General features: G+C 37.4%; 1 protein-coding gene across 1 annotated transcript in view; it reads left to right on the forward strand.

The window, feature by feature from the left end:
- The window catches only part of LOC128661599 (collagen alpha-1(IX) chain-like), a 130,500-nt gene that overhangs the window by 104,297 nt on the left and 7,241 nt on the right, over positions 1-18,962 (forward strand). The window contains exons 25-27 of the mRNA XM_053715835.1: positions 8,010-8,186; positions 8,840-8,930; positions 9,020-9,097. Coding sequence (XP_053571810.1) covers positions 8,010-8,186; positions 8,840-8,930; positions 9,020-9,097 — 346 coding nt within the window. The remainder of the gene's footprint in view (positions 1-8,009; positions 8,187-8,839; positions 8,931-9,019; positions 9,098-18,962) is intronic.

Below are 18,962 nucleotides of genomic sequence, written 5' to 3' on the forward strand. Positions count from 1 at the left end.
ATGACATTTTAAACAACTTTTTAATTTACTCCTATTATCAATTTTTGTTCGTTCTCTTGCTATCTTTATTTTAAAACCAGGAATGTAAATCTTAGCAGCCAGACCATTTTAGGTTCAGCGCCATGGATAGCGCTTTCTTATTATATATATATATAGGTTGACATTTACCCACCAATAAGCAAGCATAACCCAGGTTCTCAACCAAAAATGGTCTGGCTCCTATGCATCACATTCCCGCTTTTTAAATAAAGATAGCAAGAGATCAAAGAAAAATTGATAATAGCAGTAAATTACAAAGTTGCTTAAAATTGCATGCTCTATCTGAATCATGAAAAAAAATTGTGTTTAGTGTCCCTTTAAGACAGCTGCTTCTTAACTCTTGTTTCGGGTGAGCCTGAAGGTTCGCGCGGAAACTACAGCATACGGGGCATGATAAATCTGCCCCTAATATCTTTTTTAATAACTTCAGTTAGCTGTAACAAAAACTGTGTGCATTTGTATAATGTGTATTGCCAAAGTATCTTGCAATTGCAATATTGATTCTTTATTAAAATATTCAGTATTTTAAGTGTCCCATCACTCTAGATTTAATTTCCCTAGATGTCTCACCTATATATTGGTGAAGGAAAAAACTATTTTTTAATGCTTAACTTGGGGCTAAACTGAAAAAAAAAAAAACACTTAGAAAATGTTAAGAAATTATATGTTTTTTGGGCTAGATTACAAGTTGAGCACAATATATTGCTTTATGCAAATGTGTGCCGGTGTTGCAGTTGTCATGGAAGCTTTGCGCTCACGAGAGCACGCTTCCATAGGCTGCGATGTGTGTAAGTCACGCAGCATGGGCAGCATATATATATTATATATATATATATATATATATATGTATATACACATATTAACACATAAATATATATGTATATAAGCCTATAAATATATATTTATAGTGAACACACAGTCCCCATAAACTGCAATGTAAAGGCACTTTTCAGTGGCATTTTTTTCTAACAGCCCACAACTGTCAATTTTAACCCCTAAAATGTGCATAGTGAAGTTTTTTTTTTAAATAAAAAAAAAATGCTCATATATTTTATTTGAAAAAATATACTACAGACAAAGGTCTGGTTACATTTTTTGAGCATTAATTACTAATGCGAGCCACTTATAATGGCTGGTTATTTATCGCATTTCCCGTTTATGGGCCTACAATAAATTAGCGCTCAACTTGTAATCTAGCCCTATATAAGTGGTGACTACATTTAAATGATCCACAAGTAGAAAGCCCATTTCTTTTCTAGCCTTGAGGTTGATCACAATCCTTTAGAAAAAACTTATCTAATGATTTATCTGCAACCCCCCATAGACTTTAATGGTGATTTTCTGTTGAAAAACATTAGATATGTTTTCTTTCATGTAATTAGCAAGAGTCCATGAGCTAGTGACGTATGGGATATACATTCCTACCAGGAGGGGCAAAGTTTCCCAAACCTCAAAATGCCTATAAATACACCCCTCACCACACCCACAATTCAGTTTTACAAACTTTGCCTCCCATGGAGGTGGTGAAGTAAGTTTGTGCTAGATTCTACGTTGATATGCGCTTCGCAGCAGGCTGGAGCCCGGTTTTCCTCTCAGAGTGCAGTGAATGTCAGAGGGATGTGAAGAGAGTATTGCCTATTTGAATACAATGGTCTTCCTCTAGGGGATCTATTTCATAGGTTCTCTGTTATCGGTCGTAGAGATTTCTTCTCCTACCTCCCTTTTCAGATCGACGATATACTCTTATATACCATTACCTCTACTGATTCTCGTTTCAGTACTGGTTTGGCTATCTACTATATGTAGATGAGTGTCTTAGGGTAAGTAAGTCTTATTTTATTTATGACACTCTAAGCTATGGTTGGGCACTTTATATGTAAAGTTCTAAATATATGTGTTTAAACTTATATTTGCCATGATTCAGGATAATCAGTATTCCTTCATTCAGACTGTCAGTTTCATTATTTGGGATAATGCATATGAATAAATAATTTTTTCTTACCTTAAGAATTTTCAATTTACTTTTTTCCCTGCGGGCTGTTAGGCTCGCGGGGGCAGAAAATGCTTCAATTTATTGCGTCATTCTTGGCGCAAACTTTTTTGGCGCAAAATTTTGTCATTTCCGGCGCCATAGTTGACGCCGGAAGTTTGTTCGTGGTTGCGTCATTTTTTGACGTATGTGTGTTACAGACGTTTTTGACGTCAGAGGATGTTGCGTCATACTTGGCGCCAAAAAATATGGGCGTTGTACTTGGCGCCAATAATGTGGGCGTCTTACTTGGCGCCAAAAAATGTGGGCGTCATTCTTGTCTCCACCTTTTTTCACATTATTTAAGTCTCACTTTTTTATTGCTTCTGGTTGCTAGAGGCTTGTTTATTTTGCATCTTTTCCTATTCCTGAAACTGTCATTTAAGGAATTTGATAATTTTACTTTATATGTTGTTTTTTCTATTACATATTGCAAGATGTCACAACCTGACCCTGGATCAGAATCTACTTCTGGAAAGACGCTGCCTGATGCTGGTTCTACCAAAGTTAAGTGCATCTGTTGTAAACATTTGGTAACTGTTCCTCCGGCTGTAGTTTGTGTTAGTTGTCATGATAAGCTTTCTAACGCAGATAGTGTCTCCATTAGAAATAATCCTTTACCTGTTGTTTTTCCTTCAACATCTAATGTTCAGGATGTCCCTGTTAATGTAAAAGAATTTGTTTCTAATTCTATTAGGAAGGCTCTGTCTGTTATTCCTCCTTCCAGTAAACGTAAAAGGTCTTTTAAAACTTCTCATATTTCAGATGAGTTTTTAAGTGACCGCTATCATTCTGACTTATCTGTTTCTGATGAGGATCTATCTGGTTCAGAAGATTCTGCTTCAGATATTGATACTGATAAATCTTCATATTTATTTAAGATGGAGTTTATTCGTTCTTTACTTAAAGAAGTGTTGATTGCATTAGATATGGAAGAGTCTAGTCCTCTTGATACTAAATCTACTAAGCGTTTAAATGCGGTTTTTAAACCTCATGTAGTTATTCCAGAAATTTTTCCAGTTCCTGACGCTATTTCAGAAGTAATTTCTAGGGAATGGAATAGTCTGGGTACTTCATTTACTCCTTCTCCAAGGTTTAAGAAATTGTACCCTGTGCCATATGATAGATTAGAATTTTGGGATAAAATCCCTAAAGTTGATGGGGCTATCTCTACTCTTGCTAAACGTACTACTATTCCTACAGTGGATAGTACTTCCTTTAAGGATCCTTTCGATAGGAAGCTTGAATCCTTTCTAAGGATAGCTTATTTATGTTCAGGTAATCTTCTTAGACCTGCTATTTCTTTGGCTGATGTTGCTGCAGCTTCCACTTTCTGGTTGGAGGCTTTAGCGCAACAAGTGCCAGACCATAATGCTTATAGCATTGTTAAACTTCTTCAACATGCTAATAACTTTATTTGTGATGCCATTTTTGATATCATTAGAATTGATGTCAGGTATATGTCTTTAGCTATTTTAGCTAGAAGAGCTTTATGGCTTAAATCTTGGAATGCAGATATGACTTCTAAGTCAACTTTGCTTTCTCTTTCTTTCCAAGGTAATCAATTATTTGGTTCACAGTTGGATTCTATAATTTCAACTGTTACTGGGGGAAAAGGAACCTTTTTGCCTCAGGACAAAAAATCTAAAGGTAAATATAGGGCTGCTAATCGTTTTCGCTCCTTTCGTCAGAATAAGGAACAAAAGCCTGACCCTTCCACTAAAGGAACGGTTTCCGTTTGGAAACCTTCTCCAGTCTGGAATAAATCCAAGCCTTTTAGAAAGTCAAAACCAGCTCCCAAATCCGCATGAAGGTGTGGCCCTCATTCCAGCACAGCTGGTAGAGGGCAGGTTACGATTTTTCAAAGATATTTGGATCAATTCGATTCACAGTCTTTGGATTCAGAACATTGTTTCACAAGGGTACAGAATAGGTTTCAAGGTAAGGCCGCCTGTGAGAAGATTTTTTCTCTCACGCATTCCAGTAAACCCAGTGAAGGCTCAGGCGTTTCTGAAATGTGTTTCAGACCTAGAGTTGGCTGGGGTAATTGTACCAGTTCCAGTTTTGGAACGGGGTCTGGGGTTTTACTCAAATCTATTCATTGTACCAAAGAAGGAGAATTCCTTCAGACCAGTTCTGGATCTAAAAATATTGAATTGTTATGTAAGGATACCAAAATTCAAAATGGTGACTATAAGGACTATTCTGCCTTTTGTTCAGCAAGGGCATTATATGTCTACAATAGACTTACAGGATGCGTATCTTCATATTCCAATTCATCCAGATCACTATCAGTTCCTGAGATTCTCTTTTCTAGACAAGCATTACCAGTTTGTTGCCCTTCCATTTGGCCTAGCAACAGCTCCAAGGATCTTTTCAAAGGTTCTCGGTGCCCTTCTCTCTGTAATCAGAGAACAGGGTATTGCGGTATTTCCTTATTTGGACGATATCTTGGTACTTGCTCAGTCTTTACATTCTGCAGAATCTCATACGAATCAACTTGTGTTGTTTCTTCAAAGACATGGTTGGAGGATCAATTTACCAAAGAGTTCATTGATTCCTCAGACAAAGGTAACGCTTTCAAATAGATTCAGTGTCCATGACTTTGTCTCTAACAGAAAAGAGACGTCTGAAGTTGGTTTCAACTTCGGTAGCTTTGTGCATGGAAATTCTAGGTCTCATGACTGCTGCATCGGACGCGATCCCTTTTGCTCGCTTTCACATGAGACCTCTCCAGCTTTGTATGCTGAACCAGTGGTGCAGGGATTATACAAGGATATCACAATTAATATCCTTAAATCCCAATGTTCGATCTTCTCTGATTTGGTGGTTGAATCACCATCGTCTAATTCAAGGGGCCTCTTTTGTTCGTCCAACCTGGACTGTAATCTCAACAGATGCAAGTCTTTCAGGTTGGGGAGCTGTATGGGGATCTCTGACAGAGCAGGGTGTTTGGGAATTTCAGGAGGCGAAATTACCAATCAACATTTTGGAACTCCGTGCGATTTTCAGAGCTCTTCAGTTCTGGCCTCTTCTGAAGAGAGAATCGTTTATTTGTTTTCAGGCAGACAATGTCACAACCGTGGCGTATGTCAATTATCAAGGTGGGACTCGCAGTCCTCAGGCTATGAAAGAAGTATCTCGGATACTTGTATGGGTGGAATCCAGCTCCTGTCTAATCTCTGCCGTTCATATCCCAGGTGTAGACAATTGGGAAGTGGATTATCTCAGTCGCCAGACGTTACATCCGGGCGAATGGTCTCTTCACCCAGAGGTATTTCTTCAGATTGTCCAAATCTGGGGACTTCCAGAAATAGATCTGATGGCCTCTCATCTAAACAAGAAACTTCCCAGGTATCTGTCCAGATCCAGGGATCCTCAGGCAGAAGCAGTGGACGCACTGTCGCTTCCTTGGAATTATCAACCTGCTTATATCTTTCCGCCTCTAGTTCTTCTTCCAAAAGTGATTTCCAAAATTCTAATGGAACGTTCGTTTGTATTGCTGGTGGCTCCAGCATGGCCTCACAGGTTTTGGTATGCGGATCTCGTTCGGATGGCAAGTTGCCAACCTTGGACACTTCCGTTAAGGCCAGACCTTCTATCTCAAGGCCCTTTTTTCCATCAGGATCTCAAATCATTAAATTTGAAGGTATGGAGATTGAACGCTTGATTCTTAGTCATAGAGGTTTCTCTGACTCTGTGATTAATACTATGATACAGGCTCGTAAAACTGTGTCTAGAAAGATTTATTATCGAGTCTGGAAGACTTACATTTCTTGGTGTTCTTCTCATAAATTCTCTTGGCATTCTTTTAGAATTCCTAGAATTTTACAGTTTCTTCAGGATGGTTTGGATAAGGGTTTGTCTGCAAGCTCTTTGAAAGGTCAAATCTCTGCTCTTTCTGTTCTTTTTCACAGAAAGATTGCTAATCATCCTGATATTCATTGTTTTGTACAGGCTTTGGTTCGTATCAAGCCTGTCATTAAGTCAATCTCTCCTCCTTGGAGTCTTAATTTGGTTCTGAGAGCTTTACAGGCTCCTTCGTTTGAACCTATGCATTCTCTGGATATTAAATTACTTTCTTGGAAAGTGTTGTTCCTTTCTGCTAGAAGAGTTTCTGAGTTATCTGCTCTTTCTTGTGAATCTCCTTTTCTGATATTTCATCAGGATAAGGCAGTGTTGCAGACTTCATTTCAATTTTTACCTAAGGTTGTGAATTCTAACAACATTAGTAGAGAGATTGTTGTCCCTTCATTGTGTCCTAATCCTAAAAATTCTCTGGAGAAATTTGTACATTCTTTGGATGTAGTAAGAGCTTTGAAATATTATGTTGAAGCTTCTAAAGGTTTTAGAAAGACTTCTAGTCTATTTGTTATCTTTTCTGGTTCCAGGAAAGGTCAGAAGGCTTCTGCCATTTCTTTGGCATCTTGGTTAAAATCTTTGATTCATCATGCTTATGTAGAGTCGGGTAAGTCCCCGCCTCAAAGGATTACAGCTTATTCTACTAGGTCAGTTTCTACTTCCTGGGCTTTTAGGAATGAAGCTTCTGTTGATCAAATTTGCAAAGCAGCAACTTGGTCTTCTTTGCATACTTTTACTAAATTCTACCATTTTGATGTTTTCTCTTCTTCAGAAGCAGTTTTTGGTAGAAAAATACTTCAGGCAGCTGTTTCAGTTTGATTCTGCTGCTTATTATTTCATTTTTTTTATTTGGGTTGTGGATTATTTTTTCAGCGGAATTGGCTGTCTTTATTTTATCCCTCCCTCTCTAGTGACTCTTGCGTGGAAGTTCCACATCTTGGGTATCTGCTATCCCATACGTCACTAGCTCATGGACTCTTGCTAATTACATGAAAGAAAACATAATTTATATAAGAACTTACCTGATAAATTAATTTCTTTCATATTAGCAAGAGTCCATGAGGCCCACCCTTTTTTGTGGTGGTTATGATTTTTTTGTATAAAGCACAATTATTCCAATTCCTTATTTTTTGATGCTTTCGCTCCTTTCTTATCACCCCACTTCTTGGCTATTCATTAAACTGAATTGTGGGTGTGGTGAGGGGTGTATTTATAGGCATTTTGAGGTTTGGGAAACTTTGCCCCTCCTGGTAGGAATGTATATCCCATACGTCACTAGCTCATGGACTCTTGCTAATATGAAAGAAATGAATTTATCAGGTAAGTTTTTACATAAATTATGTTTTTCTAAGGAATTGTGATCAATCCCTTTGTTACCAGCCTTCTTGGCACTCAGGTAGTTAATTAAAAAAATAAAATTCCCTATGGGTAAAGTTTATCATTGACTGTAAATCCTGAACATTGGCAGGGTCACTCATTCAAACCTGCAACTAATATTTATGAAGCAGCAGATTGACCCCTATCTTGTGGAACTCTCTGCCTCTCTCCACCAAATCTCCTCTAGTTTGTGAAGTTTCAAGCTCTCCCTAAAGACTCTACTGTTCAAGAATACATACAACCTACACCAGAGTTGTTTACATTTGTGTACTCTATCTGAATCATGAACATTTAATTTTGACTTTACTGTCCCTTTAATCATGTTAAAGCATGCTACTAAATGATAAATGGACTTGATTTACATCAATTGAACTGCACATTTTAATACTATTAACCCTATTTAGTGCATATTAGTATCCCTTATATATTTTCTATGTTATAACTGGTAAGTTACACATAATATACACAATTGTCCTGCCAATGCTAATGTATATGCAAGTAATGAGAAAACTGATTCAATTTGTATAAGGTAAGCTTCAGTGTGTTATATGTGTGATAGCATTGCATTAATGTATTTACATTAGCATGCCAAAAGGTTTAACAAAGCTTTTCAATATCTTTGTTTGTCAAATATCCAATAAGCATGCAAACACCTATGTAAACAATATGTGCTGAATAACTGAGAGTTAATGTTTCCTTTCAGGGGCCAGATATGCCTGAACATCTGGTATATGAGCTGTGCCGTAAAGTAGTAATAGAGCAAATGTCACAGTATGCGGCTGCCATTCGAGGAAAGTGTGCCAGTGCTTGTCCAACAGCCAATATGTCATTAATAGGACCACCAGGACCTCCAGGGCCACTAGGAAAAGCAGGAAAGAAGGTGGGCATCATCCAAATGCATAGGCAGTACATATATTACTTGAACACTCACAAAATGAATATGTGTATTATGTAATGCAAACCCTTCAGTGCACTGCTTCAATATTATAGCCACAACCACATTTTAAAGACTGTTATTTTTGTGCCAAATCTTTTATAAATATGAGCATTAAGGAAGAGATGTGTAGAAAATGGATTAAGGTTCTAAAGTGTAGAAAGCCAACATAATAGGTTCATCTAATTCCTGAATAATTAATTATTATATATGGTCATGGCTAAATCAACCAGTGAAGAACTTTTTTTTGCATATTATTTCAGAATGATATATGCCACTGCACCAAATACTAGCTGAGAATTTATATTATGCTAGTGTGATCTGTCTAGGGAGAGCTTATGGAATGCTTTAGAAGGGGTAAAGATGGAAAATATATGACTCAATGAAAATGGTAATTCTCAATGTAAATAAATGTCTGTACTACTGGGCTTACCTCTTTTACACATTGTGCCTGTCTCCTAAAAGAGTGGACGTGTTCAATTTGTTTTATACAAAAGCTCCCTGGTGCTCTGGTATTAACAGTGGTGGTTACTGCACTGGATCATGTCACATAAAAGTATTTTAAAATTCTATGTACTGAATTGCCATTATTTTGACAGGGAAAAACAGGTTCTGCTGGATCCAATGGAAATCGTGGGCCAAGAGGACCAATTGGACTTCCTGGGCTAAAAGGAGCTGATGGGGAACAAGGTAGGGAGAGAACATCCATGTTTTGCTTTCAATACAAATATTCAGTCCCATGTAACTTGATTAATTGTTTTGTTGTTGTTACTTTTTAGGTGACAAAGGCATTAAAGGACAAAGAGGTAACACAGGAAATGGTCTTCCAGGGCCAGATGGACGACAAGGGCCTACAGGTAATTTAAGGTTTCCAGTGCAAAAATATGTAGTTTAGAGATGAACAAATATTATTTTAGGAACAAAAAATAAGAAGGCCTTCCAATTGCACAATTTGTTTGGACTTATAGATCAGTCAACCACACACACATGAAGGTCCATAGTCACACTTTCCAAAGTACTCCCAATAGTGCAAGTCCGACAGTCTGGGAATTTTAGGAGATCCCCAGCTAGCTCTCCCAGTCTCTATCACCAGTGCAGGTCTCACACCGTTCTTCAAGTATCTACTGAAGCATTCAATGAATTGGTTTTTTTGAATGGGGCAATTAACCAATAAGGATGGTTATTATTGTGAGGATTAGGCTTTAAATTGTTTGATATATGCATTATGTGTCATGTTGCCCGAGGAAACAGCGTCAGTTTACGCTGTGAAATGTGTCACAATTTTAAGTGTTTCTAAACATTTTATTACATTAATAAATATCCCATGTGACATTTGGGATGTGAACCTATTGAATGCATTGTGGAATTAATCAAATGCTTCAAGAGCTACTTGGAGAACTGTGTGAGACCTGGTGATAGAGACTGAAGAGAGCTATCTTGGGAGGTCCTAATATTCCCAGACTGTCGGACTAGCATTGGAAAGTGTGAGTACTGTCCTTATGTGTGCGTGATTCACTGATCTTTAAGTCCAAACATATTGTGCCATTGGAGTGCTTACTTATTTTTTGTTCCAACAGTGAGAGTTTGAGAGATAAAAAGAAGAGCTTATCCAATGAAACACATTGTGAACTGTCTATAGCAGCCAGCTTTGACACCTTTGTTCATGGACCTCTTTCTATGTGGAAACTGGACTTTTTTGTGAAATTTTATTTCTTTCATGTAATTAGCAAGAGTCCATGAGCTAGTGACGTATGGGATATACATTCCTACCAGGAGGGGCAAAGTTTCCCAAACCTTAAAATGCCTATAAATACACCCCTCACCACACCCACAATTCAGTTTTACAAACTTTGCCTCCCATGGAGGTGGTGAAGTAAGTTTGTGCTAGATTCTACGTTGATATGCGCTTCACAGCAGGCTGAAGCCCGGTTTTCTTCTCAGAGTGCAGTGAATGTCAGAGGGATGTGAAGAGAGTATTGCCTATTTGAATACAATGGTCTTCCTCTAGGGGATCTATTTCATAGGTTCTCTGTTATCGGTCGTAGAGATTTCTTCTCCTACCTCCCTTTTCAGATCGACTATATACTCTGATATACCATTACCTCTACTGATTCTCGTTTCAGTACTATATGTAGATGAGTGTCCTGGGGTAAGTAAGTCTTATTTTTTGTGACACTCTAAGCTATGGTTGGGCACTTTATATGTAAAGTTCTAAATATATGTCTTTAAACTTATATTTGCCATGATTCAGGATAATCAGTATTCCTTTATTCAGACTGTCAGTTTCATTATTTGGGATAATGCATATGAATAAATATTTTTTTCTTAACTTGAAAATTTTCAATTGACTATTTTTCCATGTGGGCTGTTAGGCTCGCGGGGGCAGAAAATGCTTCATTTTATTGCGTCATTCTTGGCGCAAACTTTTTTGGCGCAAAATTTTGTCATTTCCGGCGTCGTAGTTGACGCCGGAAGATGTTTGTAGTTACGTCATTTTTTTGACGCATGTGTATTCAGACGTTTTTTTTGCGCCAAAAAATGTGGGCGTCGGTATTGACGTCAGAGGATGTGGCGTCATACTTGGCGCCAAAAAAATATGGGCGTTGTACTTAGCGTCAATAATGTGGGCGTCATACTTGGCGCCAAAAATGTGGGCGTCATACTTGTTCCACTTTTTTCTCACATTATTTAAGTCTTACTTTTTTGTTGCTTCTGGTTGCTAGAGGCTTGTTTATTTTGCATTTTTTCCCATTCCTGAAACTGTCATTTAAGGAATTTGATAATTTTGCTTTATATGTTGTTTTTTTCTATTACATATTGCAAGATATTCAAAACACTGTTCCTGTATCAAGAAATGCTGAAGGATTCCTGTTGACAGATATCAGTCCTACCAAAGCTAAGTTCATTTATTTTAATGTTATGAATGTTTATCTTTAGCTATGGTTTGTAATAAGTTATCATGATACATTTTTACATGCAGAATCCATTAGTATATATGCTTTATATATTGCTATTTTTTTTATATCTTATGTATAAGATATACTTAGAAATTTATAAGAATATTTTTCTGATTCTATTTTAAAGGCTTTGTCTGACGTTCCGCCTTCTAATAAAATTTTTAGGTCTTTTTCAAACTTCTTTTAGTTGATGAAGTTTCAAATGACCAACAACATAATGAATTATCCTTCTCTGATGGTGCTTTTTTTCTCATTCAGAATTTTTCTTCATCAGATATTGACACTAACAAATCTACTTTTTTATTCTTTATTAGAGTACATTTGTTCCTTGTGCAAAAGGTGTTGATTATTTTGGATATTGATTTATCTAGTTCTTTTGATTTTAAAGACTAGCTAACATTTAAATTCTGCTTATTTATCTTCTGTGGTTTATTCAGAGTTTTTTTTTCCAGTTCCTGATATTAGGGAATGGAATAGACTGAGAATTTTCTTTTAGTCCTTCTTTAAGGTTTTTAAATTGTATTCTTTGCCGGCAGTTAGTTTTCAGTTTTGAGGAAAAGATTCCCCAAGTTAATGGGGCTATCTCTACTCCTGCTAAATATACTATTATTCTTATAGCAAATAGTATTTATTTTTTTCCTTCAGATGATTGTATCTTATTTAAGGAAAATTATTTTCAGGTACTTTTCATAGACCTATAATTTATTTGGCTGATGTTGCAATTGCTGCATCTTTCTGGTTGGATACTTTAAGATCAAGTATCGGATTATGATTTGTTTAGCATTGTTAAAAGGACAAAATCTTCTACTTTTTTGAAGTTCAGACTAAGTGCTATTGCATTGTCTTGTTATCTTGCATTTGTTGATTATGTAAGTCCAGTGTGTTGTCTGATCCTTGAACTTGTTTAACATGCTAATAATTTAATTTGTGTTGTCATTTTATTAAAATATTTAGCAAATGAGGTTTAATCTATGTCTTTAGCTATTTTAGCTAGAAGAACTTTGGCCTAGAGACTCCTAGCGCTGGTTTTAGGCTACTGCCGGTATTTGGAGTCAGTCAGGAAAGGGTCTAACGCTCACTTTTCAGTCGCGACTTTTCCATACCGCAGATCCCCTTACGTCAATTGCGTATCCTATCTTTTCAATGGGATCTTCCTAACTCCGGTATTTAGAGTCGTGGTTGAAGTGAGCGTTAGAATTCTAACGACAAAACTCCAGCCGCAGAAAAAAGTCAGTAGTTAAGAGCTTTCTGGGCTAACGCCGGTTCATAAAGCTCTTAACTACTGTACTCTAAAGTACACTAACACCCATAAACTACCTATGTACCCCTAAACCGAGGTCCCCCCACATCGCCGCCACTCGATTAAATTTTTTAACCCCTAATCTGCCGACCGCCAGCTACGTTATACTTGTGTACCCCTAATCTGCTGCCCCTAACACCGCCGACCCCTATATTATATTTATTAACCCCTAACCTGCCCCCCACAACGTCGCCGCCAGCTACCTACAACAATTAACCCCTAATCTGCCGACCGCAAAGAGCCGCCACCTACATTATAGCTATGTACCCCTAATCTGCTGCCCCTAACACCGCCGACCCCTATATTATATTTATTAACCCCTAATCTGCCCCCCTCAACGTCGCCTCCACCTGCCTACACTTATTAACCCCTAATCTGCCGACCGAATCTCGCCGCTATTCTAATAAATGGATTAACCCCTAAAGCTAAGTCTAACCCTAACACTAACACCCCCCTAACTTAAATATAATTTAAATCTAAAGAAATCAATTAACTCTAATTAAATAAATTGTTCCTATTTAAAGCTAAATACTTACCTGTAAAATAAATCCTAATATAGCTACAATATAAATTATAATTATATTGTAGCTATTTTAGGATTAATATTTATTTTACAGGCAACTTTGTAATTATTCTAACCAGGTACAATAGCTATTAAATAGTTATTAACTATTTAATAGCTACCTAGTTAAAATAATTACAAAATTACCTGTAAAATAAATCCTAACCTAAGTTACAATTAAACCTAACACTACACTATCAATACATTAATTAAATACAATATCTACAAATAAATACAATGAAATAAACTAACTAAAGTACAAAAAATAAAAAAGAACTAAGTTACAAAAAATAAATTTTTTTTTACAAACATCAGAAAAATATTACAACAATTTTAAACTAATTACACCTACTCTAAGCCCCCTAATAAAATAACAAAGACCCCCAAAATAAAAAAATGCCCTACCCTATTCTAAATTACTAAGCTTCAAAGCTCAGGGCCCTTTGCGGGGCATGCCCCAAAGAATTCAGCTCTTTTGCCTGTAAAAAAAACACATACAATACCCCCCCCCAACATTACAACCCACCACCCACATACCCCTAATCTAACCCAAACCCCCCTTAAATAAACCTAACACTAAGCCCCTGAAGATCTTCCTACCTTGTCTTCACCTCACCGGGTATCACACCGATCTGTCCTGGCTCCGATATCTTCATCCAACCCAAGAGGGGGCTAGACATCCATCATCCGACGGCTGAAGAAGTCCAGAAGAGGCTCCAAAGTCTTCATCCTATCCGGGAAGAAGAGTAGATCCGGACCGGCAACCATCTTCTTCCAAGTGGTATCTTCTATCTTCATCCGATGAGGACCGGCTCCATCTTGAAGACCTCCACTGCGGACCCATCTTCTTCTTCCGACGACTTCCCGACGAATGACGGTTCCTTTAAGGGACGTCATCCAAGATGGCGTCCCTCGAATTCCGATTGGCTGATAGGATTCTATCAGCCAATCGGAATTAAGGTAGGAAAATTCTGATTGGCTGATGGAATCAGCCAATCAGAATCAAGTTCAATCCGATTGGCTGATCCGATCAGCCAATCAGATTGAGCTCGCATTCTATTGGCTGATCGGAACAGCCAATAGAATGCAAGCTCAATCTGATTGGCTGATTGAATCAGCCAATCGGATTGAACTTGATTCTGATTGGCTGATTCCATCAGCCAATCAGAATTTTACTACCTTAATTCCGATTGGCTGATAGAATCCTATCAGCCAATCGGAATTCGAGGGACGCCATCTTGGATGACGTCCCTTAAAGGAACCGTCATTCGTCGGGAAGTCGTCGTCGGAAGAAGATGGGTCCGCGGTGGAGGTCTTCAAGATGGAGCCGGTCCTCATCGGATGAAGATAGAAGATGCCGCTTGGAAGAAGATGGTTGCCGGTCTGGATCTACTCTTCTTCCCGGATAGGATGAAGACTTTGTAGCCTCTTCTGGACTTCTTCAGCCGTCAGATGATGGATGTCTAGCCCCCTCTTGGGTTGGATGAAGATATCGGAGCCAGGACGGATCGGTGTGATACCCGGTGAGGTGAAGACAAGGTAGGAAGATCTTCAGGGGCTTAGTGTTAGGTTTATTTAAGGGGGGTTTGGGTTAGATTAGGTGTATGTGGGTGGTGGGTTGTAATGTTGGGGGGGGTATTGTATGTGTTTTTTTTACAGGCAAAAGAGCGGAATTCTTTGGGGCATGCCCCGCAAAGGGCCCTGTTCAGGGCTGGTAAGGTAAAAGAGCTTTGAACTTTAGTAATTTAGAATAGGGTAGGGCATTTTTTTATTTTGGGGGTCTTTGTTATTTTATTAGGGGGCTTAGAGTAGGTGTAATTAGTTTAAAATTGTTGTAATATTTTTCTGATGTTTGTAAATATTTTTTTATTTTTTGTAACTTAGTTCTTTTTTATTTTTTGTACTTTTGTTAGTTTATTTAATTGTATTTATTTGTAGATATTGTATTTAATTAATGTATTGATAGTGTAGTGTTAGGTTTAATTGTAGGTAATTGTAGGTATTTTATTTAATTAATGTATTGATAGTGTAGTGTTAGGTTTAATTGTAGATAATTGTAGGTATTTTATTTAATTTATTTATTGATAGTGTAGTGTTAGGTTTAATTGTAACTTAGGTTAGGATTTATTTTACAGGTAAATTTGTAATTATTTTAACTAGGTAGCTATTAAATAGTTAATAACTATTTAATAGCTATTGTACCTGGTTAAAATAAATACAAAGTTGCCTGTAAAATAAATATTAATCCTAAAATAGCTACAATATAATTATAATTTATATTGTAGCTATATTAGGATTTATTTTACAGGTAAGTATTTAGCTTTAAATAGGAATATTTTATTTAATAAGAGTTAATTAATTTCGTTAGATTTAAATTATATTTAACTTAGGGGGGTGTTAGTGTTAGGGTTAGACTTAGCTTTAGGGGTTAATACATTTATTAGAATAGCGGTGAGCTCCAGTCGGCAGATTAGGGGTTAATGTTTGAAGTTAGGTGTCAGCTATGTTAGGGAGGGCAGATTAGGGGTTAATACTATTTATTATAGGGTTAGTGAGGCGGATTAGAGGTTAATAACTTTATTATGATAGCGGTGCGGTCCGCTCAGCAGATTAGGGGTTAATAAGTGTAGGCAGGTGGAGGCGACGTTGTGGGGGGCAGATTAGGGGTTAATAAATATAATATAGGGGTCGGCGATGTTAGGGCAGCAGATTAGGGGTACATAGGGATAATGTAAGTAGCGGCGGTTTACGGAGCGGCAGATTAGGGGTTAATAATAATATGCAGGGGTCAGCGATAGCGGGGGCGGCAGATTAGGGGTTAATAAGTGTAAGATTAGGGGTGTTTAGACTCGGGGTACATGTTAGGGTGTTAGGTGCAGACGTAGGAAGTGTTTCCCCATAGCAAACAATGGGGCTGCGTTAGGAGCTGAACGCGGCTTTTTTGCAGGTGTTAGGTTTTTTTTCAGCTCAAACAGCCCCATTGTTTTCTATGGGGTAATCGTGCACGAGTACGTTTTTGAGGCTGGCCGCGTCCGTAAGCAACTCTGGTATCGAGAGTTGCAGTGGCGTTAAATATGCCTGTACGCTCCCTTTTTGGAGCCTAACGCAGCCATTCTGTGAACTCTCAATACCAGAGTTATTTTAAAGGTGCGGCCAGAAAAAAGCCAGCGTTAGCTACGCGGGTTGTTACAGACAAAACTCTAAATCTAGCCGTTTGTGATTTCAATCTTGGCATGCTAATTTGATTTCTAAAATCCATATTTCTTTTTTTCCAAGATATTCAATTATTTGGTTCATAATTGGATTAAATTATTTAACTGTTACTCTGGGCTTCAAGATTGAGTTCTAAGACTAAAACTTTAAGCTTATATTAGTTTTCTGTTCTTACTAAGGAACGGAATCCTGAATTCTTCCCCAAGTAACATGTTTATAATTGGAAGTTTTTTTCTTCATTCAATTAAGCCTTTTTTTAAAAAGTTCAAAGTCAGCTCCCTAAATTTGCATGTAGGTGTGATTCTTATTCCAGCTTGGCTGGTAAGGGGCAGGTTAGACTTTTTTGAAATTTGTTTGCTTCTATTCAGTCCAAATTTCTTAAACTTTGGGTACAGAATAAGTTTCAGAGTAAAACTGTCTGTAAGAAGTCTTTTTTCTCTATCATATTCCAGCTATTCCAGTAAGACTAACACTTTCCTGAAGTGTGTCTCAGACCTGGAGTTTCTGGGGTATTTTTTCCAGTTTCATTTTAGGAACTGGGTTTTGGGGTTTTATTCAAGACTATTCATTGTTCCAAAGATAGAAAATCTTTTTGAACTGTCATATAAGTGTACCATCTTTTAGAATGGTATTTTATATGGTCTATTCTGCCTTTTTGGTCAGTGATGGCATTATTTGTTTACAATAGATACAATAGATGCATATCTTCATTTTCTGTTTTCATTCAGATTATTTTTATTTTTTGAGATTCTCTTTTTTTGACAAGCATTACCAATTTGTTGCTTTTCCTTCTGGTCTAGCGACAGCTCTAAGAATCTTTTCAAGGTTCTCAGTGTTCCTTTTTTGGACGGTATCGTGGTACTGGGTCAGTCTTTTTCGTTCTGCGGAATCTCATACAATTCAACTTTGTTGTTTCTTCAAGACATGGTTAGAGGATCTTTTTATCAAAAGCTCCTTGATTTCTCACACAAGGGTCACCTTTTTTAGGTTTCCAGATAGATTGTGTCAATGTTTTTGTCTCTAACAGACAAGTGACAAGTTTATTGGGTTCCGTTTGTCGGAACCTTCAGTATCTATTATTTCCTTCAAGTTGCTATATATGCATGGAAGTTTTAGGTTTCATGGCTGCAGCCTTGGATTTGATTCCCTTTGCTCATTTCATAGGAAACCTTTCCAGTTTTTTTATGCTGAATAATGGTTCAGGGATTCTAGGATATAACTTTTTATATCTTTGAATCCTAATGTTTAACTATCTTTGATTCGGTTAAGATCACCATCATTTAGTTCTACAGGTCTCTTCGGTTCTTTCAACCTGGACCATGATCTCTACAGATGCAAGTCTTTTAGGTTGGGAGGCTGTCTGGGGATCTCTGTCAGCACAAGGGGTTTGGAAATCTCAGGAGGCGAGATTACCATTTGATATTTTGGAACTCCGTGCATTCTCAGAGTTCTTCAGTTTGGTTTCTTTTGAAGAAGAGATGTTTTTTTCAGACAGACAATGTCACAACTGTGGCGTATGTCAATCATCAGGGTGGGACTATCAGTCTTTAGGCTGTGACAGAAGTATCTTGGATATTTGCTTGGACTAAATCCAGCTCCTATCTAATTTCTGTGGTCTTTTTCCCAGGTATAGACAATTGGGAAGCGGATTATCTCTGTTAATCAAGCTTTACATCCGGGAGAATGGTCTCTTTTCCCAGATATGTTTTTCAATTTTTCAGATGTGAGGGCTTCCAGAAACAGATCTGATGGCATCTCATCTAAAAAAGGAACTTCCCAGGGGCCTATTCAGGTTCTGGGATCCTCAGGTAGAAGTAGTTTATGCATTAACACTTCCTTGGAATTATCAATCTGCCTATATTTTTTCTCCTCTGGTTCTTCTTTTTAGAGTGATTTTCTAAATCATCAGAGACCAATCTTTGGTGTGGCTGGTGGCTCTAGCATGGCCACACAGGTTTTGGTATATGGTTCTTGTTCGGATGTCCAGTTGCCAATCTTGGTTACTTCCATTAAGGCCAGACCTTATATCTTAACATTCGTTTTTTTCATCAGGAATTCAAACTATTAATTTGATGGTATGAAAATGTAACGCTTGGTACTTAGTCATAGAAGTTTCTCTGACTCAGTGATTAATACTATGTTGCAGGCTCGTAAATCTGTGTCTAGTAGGATTTATTATCGAGTTTGGAAGATTTACATCTCATGATGCTCTTCTTATGAATTCTCTTGGCATTCTTTTAGAATTCCTAGGATTTTATAGTTTCTTCATAAGGTTTTGTCTGCATGTTCCTTGAAAGGACAAATCTCTGCTTTTTCTGTGCTGTTTCACAGTAAGAATTGCTAAATCTTTCTGATATTCATTGTTTTGTTCAGGCTTTGGTTCATATCAAGCCTGTCATTTAAGCCAATTTCTCCTCCTTGGAGTCTTATTTTGGTTCTGAAGGCTTTACAGACTCTTCTATTTGAGTATATGCTTTCTTTGGACATTAATTACTTTCATGGAAAGTATTGTTCTTTTTAGACATCTCTTCAGCTAGAACAGTTTTTTGAATTATCTGTTCTTTCTTGTGAATCTCCCTTTTCTGATTTTTCATCAGGATAAGGTGGGGTTTGCTGTCCTCATTTCAATTTTTACCTAAGTTGTGAATTCTAACAATATTAGTAGAGGAATTATTGTCCCTTCCTTGTGT

This window comes from Bombina bombina, chromosome 5, assembly GCF_027579735.1.
Source record: "Bombina bombina isolate aBomBom1 chromosome 5, aBomBom1.pri, whole genome shotgun sequence".
NCBI classification, from domain to species: domain Eukaryota; kingdom Metazoa; phylum Chordata; class Amphibia; order Anura; family Bombinatoridae; genus Bombina; species Bombina bombina.